This window comes from Callionymus lyra, chromosome 16 (assembly GCF_982586985.1).
Source record: "Callionymus lyra chromosome 16, fCalLyr1.hap1.1, whole genome shotgun sequence".
Classification (NCBI taxonomy): Eukaryota; Metazoa; Chordata; class Actinopteri; order Syngnathiformes; family Callionymidae; genus Callionymus; species Callionymus lyra.
This window is the reverse complement of record NC_141833.1, coordinates 10,724,165-10,732,002: the sequence shown is the minus strand read 5'-3', so window position 1 is coordinate 10,732,002 and position 7,838 is coordinate 10,724,165. Positions and strand designations below refer to the sequence as shown.

Here is a 7,838-nt window from a genome sequence, read left to right as displayed (position 1 = left end):
AGACCAGGGTCACAAAGCGCTTAAACAATCAAAACAACATTCAATAAAGTATATATTTTAAAGGTCAAGATAAAACTGATAACACAACAGGAGTTCCAGAAAATCAAGGAAAAGCCTGAACAAATAGAAACATCTTAAGATGTTTCTTAAAGGAGTCAGTAGACTCCATCAAGCGCAAAGAGAGAGGAAGATTGTTCCAAAGCTTAGGAGCAACAGCCTGAAAAGATTTCTCTCCTCTGGTCCTGAACCGTGTGCGAGGAACCATAAGTAGATTCTGATCCACAGACTTCAGAGCCTGAGCTGGGGTGTAAGGCTGGATCAGATCAGTGATGTGAGGAGGAGCCTGACCATCAATAGCTCTGAAAGTAAGAACCAGAATTTTAAAGTTGATCCTAAAAGAAACTGGAAGCCAGTGAAGAGTTTTAAGGATCGGAGAAATGTGAGTTATTCTACTTGAGCGGGTTAGAATTCTCGCTGCAGAGTTTTGTATTAACTGCAGGCGAGACAGCTCCTTCTTGTAAGACATGAAAACAAACTGTTACAATAGTCCAGACGAGAAGGAACAAACGCCTGGATTACAAGATCCAGATCATGTTCCCACAACATTTTACTAAGTTTAGAGATTTTTCTCAGTTGAAGGAAACAGTTTCTGATCAGTTTTCTGCAGTGTTGAACAAGAGACATGTCTTTATCAAACAACTCCCAGGTTTCTCAGGCTCAGTTTGACAGATTAATGTTATTAATCTAAATGTCACCCCACACACTACCAGGTTCACCCGTGCCTAAAACCGACAATGCATGGTCGAGGTCTGCTCAGGATCTTTACACATGAGTGGAAACGTTATCTCCATTTTCTTGGTTGTTAATCACTTGCTCCTTGCTGTTGGTGCAAACTTGATCCCTCAGCCAAGAGCCTACGTGGGCTAAAGCAATGTGGCCATTGTAAAAGTTCCAAAACAGGAGTCCACAGACAGAACAAACCGCCAGCAGCAACCCAATCTGCAGAGACAGGAGAGCATAATCGTATTGTTGAGGTTGGGTCTCTTCTGTCTTTTCTTCAATGGTGACATTGTACTGGGCAACTGTGGTTTTGTATTCAGCATCTTTGGAGCTCATCACAGACAGACAGCGGTAGTGACCAGTGTCAGACTTTGAGACCTTCAGGATGAGCAGTCCATCTTGTTGCTCCAGACGATGAGGTGAAGAGATCAGTGGGGAGTTATCTTTCTCCCACCTCATCGTTGCCAGCTTTGATTCCAGAGAGCATAGAAGCTTTAAATTTCCAGGAGCAGTAAGAGATTTATTCTCAGTTTGAGGTTCTATGAAAGACACAGGTCAACATTTTAGCTGTTCTTATATTCATTATGTTGGAGGCGACTTTTGTCAGGGGTGTGATTCACTCACCAGTCTTTGGACACAGAGAAGCATTGCCTTCTTTCACACTCTGGAGCAGTTCTCTGAAGAAAAATATAATTATGTTTTAATATGTTTTTATCTCAAAATAACCATGATGTGTACTGTGATCCACCCTGAACACTGCACCTCATATTTTAGAACAGATACTCACCCCTGTGAATCAGAAAGAGCTGAACATTTGCCAGCAGCGTGGTCCCAGCCACAGTAAGGGTCTCTGGCAAGAACACAGTCCATGCAAGACAAAGATCTTCCACAGGAGGATAGGGACACCTGTACTACTCCAGAGTCTGAGCCTGCGTAGATCTGACGCTGCACATCAGAAAAAAAGACTCATGTCAGGGATTCAATTCAACATGATGCTCAACACTTTGTCATAAAATTACCGTGACATTGGAGAACTTGAGAATCTTGATGGGCTCTGAGGTCTTAAAGACTTGAACTTCCTCTATGATGAAAATCTCACCACCATAGTTCACAGCTTTCAGGATGGTTCCTTTATCTTTCATGTCAGAAAACAAACAGTTGTTTTTATGTTTGACATTAATTAAATACTTATTACCATATTTTAACAGATTTTCATTATTTGTTTTATATTTGCACATTATTTTTTTCTAATCAAGAGACAATGACAAATACACACTTGTGCCGATGAACATCACATGATATTTGTCTCCATCTGTGGTCTGAACCTGGTCAATGATGATGTTTCTGAATTCTCCTCCTCCTTTCAACATCAACGCTTTTCCTCCCAGTGGCTCAATGGCCTCCTTAATTATTATGGGAAGATCAAGTCTACCTTCAACTATGAATTTATGGGGTCTTCTACTATCATTGATTCCAGCCTTCCGTGCTGCATTATCTATGCACTGCAAGAAGATGAGCAGAAGCAGGATTTCATAAGATGTATGGAATATATTTCAAACAAATTTTAACATAGCAAACCTACTGAGCCAGGTCGAGGAACTGGTAATGGATCTTTGTTGGGCATCCATCCATCAGAATACCTTATCATGAATGTTCCTTCTGAAAACACTCTGCTGATGTCTGTCACACTGTAGACACACACTGCTGAGCAACTGCATAGAAAGAATGTGTAACGATGGATAAACTTTGAGAAGCAACAGTATTAAAACTTGGATGAAAGATACACACGTCTGTGATGTGAAGACAGCAAAGAACAAACATGACTTCCAGTCTTGTTGGGGGTCACACCAGCGGAATGTGTCCTGGATCATGGAAGTTCCTTTGCAACCTGGAACTGGACATTCTAGTCTGGCTTTAACAAATGATGTCCACTTGTTCAGAAGATCAAAAAGACCTCCATGGTCTCCCTAAAAAAAAACACCAACATTACTTTAATGTAAACACAAGGAAGAAACAACATAAAGATCTATTAATAAAGACATCCAATTTTTTTTGTTTTCACCTTGCAGACTCGAGCTACTCGGCTAACATGCATAGTTGTATAGTCATACTCCACAGCTTTCTCACTGAAGAACAAGTAGATCTTGTCATCATCTCCAGTGTCACTGTTTTCACTCTCAGGCATCATCTCCATTGAAACAAATGTCGGATCTGTCATGGATAGATGAATGTGTTGAAGATCTGAAACACTGATGTTTGATCTCATTTACCAAAGAAGCTTGTCTGGGATGTTTTGATTGCAGATCCTTTTGAGAAAACCTCTCCAACAGCTGAGTACACATCGTCTCCTTTAAATAAAAAAAATGTTTTAGTGCAGAAAAAGATTCATCACATACTTTAACATTATAAATCTGACCGATCATGAGGGAGGCAGAGCTCTCAGAAGGATCAAGTGGACAAACTGATACTTCATTATTTCCCTCGAGAGTCAAGTTTCCATCCATGTATGACTGCAAACACATCAATAAAGGTAATCTAATATGAGTCCTCAAAAATGTTCACATAAAATGACTATTTGATAAATGATGATGAAAATGTTTTGTTGTTTTGCAAAAACATCTTTCATGAACACATCATTATATAAACATACAGTTCTCACCATGTAATCACTCTGTGGTTTTAAAGCATTGGTTCCACACACTAACATCCGGCCGTCCTGTTTTTTCAGCAGGGTTTTAATTTGGTTCCTGCATTCAGTCTGTTGGTTCATAAAATCACCCAAAGATTAAGTTCTGGATTACACATATGAAAACACACATCTTAACTTACAGCTGCATCAATTGCTTTATTTTCACACATCAAAGCCTGTTTTGGTGTCACGTCCCATTTCACCTGAAAGATTACATCACGTGAAATGTTAAAGAGCACAGAGGCAGAATGAACAAAGTATAGTAGTTTTCTTACTGAGTCATTTTTCTTTGTGATGTCATTGAGGTCGAGGGCGTACACCGTCCCACTGGCACCCACCATCAGCAGGCCCAGGTCCTCCCTCAGCAACATGGTGGAGTAGTCCAACACTCCCTTCTCTTGAAACGTGTTATTATTGTCACCTTGGTAGAAGATAAATGATGAATAAACTACTGGAATAATGTATCATTAATGAAGAATAAACTGGGTAGGTAGGTAGAACTTTATTGATCCTTCAACAAAGGTCTTCAACAGGTCTCCTTCGGGAAATTGTTTTTTTCCAATTAGCCACAGAAAATATAGCAATTTTTCATTAAAATAAATCAAAATAAAATAAGAACAGGAACAAAGAGAAATTAAGAGAAAGAACAAGTTCATACAATCTTAAGTCTAAAGATAAAGAACATAGATCAAAGAAAATAACAAAGACAAAGGATACAAGGACTAACATAGAATACAAAGACTAACATAGAAGAAACTACTGGACTAACGTATCATTAATGATGAATAAACTACTGGACTAATGTATCATTAATGATGAATAAACTACTGGACTAATGTATCATTAATGATGAATAAACTACTGGACTAATGTATCATTAATGATGAATAAACTACTGGACTAATGTATCATTAATGATGAATGAACTCATGGACTATTGTACCAAGAACAAAGTCTTAAGTGTTACTTACTGTCATAAGGCACAGATCTGCGAGGGACAGGGTCCAGTACTGAGGCCAGGGCCGACAGCAGGGGCAGAAAGTACAGCAGTAGATTCATTCTTGCTTCTCAGAATTGTCAGGTTTCTTTAAGGTTGTGTACCAGATAATGCCGGATGTAGCTATAGTTATAATCGAACTGTGTAGAAATGAAAGGCATTAAAGGCTGATTCTTTTAAGTATGACAAATAAAGTCCCACAATAGTGACTGTGTTATGTAGTGAAAATGACTTTGTTCCTATGTGATAATTTAACTTAGCAAGAAGCTAAGTGGAATTCATGAAGCAGAAATTATACTAAAGTTAGCAATGTTGACATATAAATATTTTTTAGGGCGACTTAAATATATATTAACACTTATAATCAACAAGTGTATAGCATGTATTATTAATATGTACTCTTCTATGAGGATCTTCGTTTTTTTAATAATTTGTTTTCTCTCTTTACCAATAGTATAAATTGGGGGCCTGAAAACCCACAACCGTGGAGCCAGATGTGGCCGTAAAAAACATTTTAGTGAACCCTTCAACAAACACCTAATACACGTGATAACAGCAAAACATTTAAGTAAGATTTTTCTTCTCTGTATGAATGTAGATGTTTTTGTTAAGTGATCTGTTTTTCTGCTTGATCAATTTTGAAGTATTCACTTTGAATACAAACAGAAGAATTTCACGGCTATGGTTCAATATATGTATACATTCAATCACAACAACGATAACAACAATGTTGTTTTTTTAATTTTAATTTATCTTGTTTCATAAAGTTTCTCAATTAGCAAAAATTGATGGTTTCCATCATCAGGTGAACTCTTAGTTGGCTTTGTTTTGAAGTAAATATGTACAGCCAGTGATGGACCTGCAACACCTTCTCTGCTGGCCTAAGAAAGAACCAAATGATAGACTTATTTTAACAAAAATTAAATATAAGATATATAAGTGCATAATTATTTTTCCCATTAATATTTACTTAATAAATATTTCCAAATGGTCGCCTTCTTTCATAAGTTTCCCCCTGGTCACCCTACTTCCAAACATGAATATTTATATAACAGTATTTATCCAATCAGAGCTCAGCCATCATTTGTTGTTAGTTCGGGACTGAAATAAAACATAGTTGTCGATTAGACTCACGCATTACCTAATGAAGTTGTTGACGACGCCAGGGCCTTCCAGCAGGCATACGGTGAAGTCATAGTATTCCACTTCTTTGATTCGTTAATCAGAGAGTGTGCTAGCTAATACAGGGAACTTGTGTTGATTTACAACCCACAGTGAATGAAAGAGAAGAAATTAACTTGGTTGCAGATTTTTTGTCAAAGCCATTTTCAAAAAGGAACATATTTATTTGTGTCTATTCCTCTAGATCTAGAGTATATATAATTTTGTTTATGTAACTTATATACTGTAGTTGTTTAATCCATGACAGGTGGGATGCCAGGGTAGTGAATCTGAATTTGGTCATACTAGTCATAAAATCGATGTGTTTAGAAGTGCTTTAATGTACTCAATCTGGTGGGAATTTGGGTGATTACCGAGAAATCATGTAACTTCTGGTAAGAAGTGCCCTCCTTGCAAGATCTATAAAATGTCTTGAATCCTAGATATTGATGATGTTTCTATTGCATTGCTTAATAAAAGATTGATCTGTTACTTGAGACTGCTCATCTCTTCAATAAAGACACCTGCTCATCCCATGAAGCTTGTGGTCACAAACTCCTGCCACCACAATAGGAGCCAATAAGAACACTGAAACGCGTGTCAACCGCCTGGGTTTATCCAACACGTCCTCACATCAGAGGCGTCATATCGTCCGACGCCATGCAATGCCCCCGGGCGTCACTAGGGTGACGGTATAGGGGGACAAAAACGTCGGTTTTAGCCTACCTGAGTCACCCAGTAATATACAGAGCACTCCCCAACGTCAGATTCAAACGACCCGGGTAATATTTGATGCGTCGCCAAACTCTTTGTTGTCATGTTAACGTGACGTGACGTGTTGGTGTTGTTATTTGGCTACCGTAATTCTAAAACTATGAAGCGCACTTGAAATGATTAATGTCAACAGTGCGATACCTTCACTTGTTCTAACCGACCTTGAACCACTTTCAGGTGGTACATGGTGACCATAAATCGTTTAAAAGTGCTTCATTTGTATTTTTTTAAGGTTGGATTATTCACGCATCGCGGAAGTCAAGAGGCTCTCGTGGAGTAATACATGCTTAAAAGGTCCTGTAAAAGTTAATATATTGTATATTGTTAGGTGTTACAACTCCACAATGTTGACATTTTTTTATGAATGAGTAAAATAAAGTCTGGATGTGCTATTTCGCTTGATCCTCTTTATTATCCGGTGAGCTTTCGTATGAAAATAGAACCTTTCATTGAGATTGCGTTTATGGACGTATGTTTTCTTTTTATTTAGCTGCGATCATGAGCGATCTACGTATCATTTGTCAACAGTAATCGCGATCCTGCAGAGGTGACGTCACACACGCTAATAAACGGGAGTTTAGTAAAACACACATTGACAAAGTAATGATCCAATTCCTAAAAAATTATCCTTGTTTATTTAACTTGAAAAATGTGCATTTAATCTGGAATAGAATGAGATATTGTGCTTGTTTGTTTAAAAGCGCCATGGAAAAGAATTGTAGATGTGTACTTGTATAAAGACCGAGTTCAGTTTTGTAGTTTCAGCGTCAGCTAAAAAGTTTTCAAACTGCCACACTACATACGAATCTTCCTTCAAACCTCCGGATGTTGACGTCACACTTGTTGACAAAGATCTATAGCATTTTGTGCTCGCGCTCCTGCAGAGCGGATATAATTATTGCTTTAAGTCAACTCTATAAAATAATGTTTTCATTGCGTGTAATGTAACTTTCTGTTGTGCGTTGTGCACGAGAGCTAGTTTGCTAAAACACTGAATAGCTTTTTAAATTATAATGCAACTCACAAACGTATTTTGTTTGATATTTTGAAAGGACGAAATTATATTTATATTCCAATAAAAAGTTTGCTATATTGGTAGGTCATGGTAGGCGATTTATTTTATTGATATTCAAGATATTGTTTTCATTCATCACTTCTGCATATTAATATAGATAACATATTTATCGTATTTAAATATATAAGTATATTTTATTTTAACCCTTTTGGATGAGGGATTTGATCTGTTGTAGTTCTCTTTAAATGAAAGAATATATATAAAATAATAATGAAAAGTACTTTAAATTCCAGCATAAAAAGGTAAACCAGATTGGAAACACCATAAAACAATGGATGCAGGAAACATGGAGAGCTTATCTCTGAGTGCATGATCAAGTATACTTTCTTGTATTTATTTATTTATTATATTCAAAAGGGAGC

At 37.3% G+C, this 7,838-nt stretch overlaps 1 protein-coding gene across 1 annotated transcript; it reads right to left on the bottom strand.

Moving 5' to 3' along the window:
* Nucleotides 1–606: 606 nt before the first annotated feature.
* Nucleotides 607–4,528, bottom strand: LOC148063626 (semaphorin-4E-like). The gene is made up of 14 exons (XM_087811776.1): nucleotides 4,441–4,528; nucleotides 3,745–3,890; nucleotides 3,610–3,672; nucleotides 3,440–3,538; nucleotides 3,197–3,290; nucleotides 3,051–3,128; nucleotides 2,843–2,991; nucleotides 2,569–2,747; nucleotides 2,363–2,492; nucleotides 2,057–2,282; nucleotides 1,800–1,915; nucleotides 1,568–1,725; nucleotides 1,405–1,457; nucleotides 607–1,319 (listed from the first exon to the last, which is right to left on the bottom strand). The coding sequence occupies exons 1-14, from the start codon at nucleotides 4,526–4,528 to the stop codon at nucleotides 823–825; spliced, it is 2,076 nt and encodes a 691-aa protein (XP_087667902.1). The 3' UTR covers nucleotides 607–822.
* Nucleotides 4,529–7,838: the final 3,310 nt, after the last annotated feature.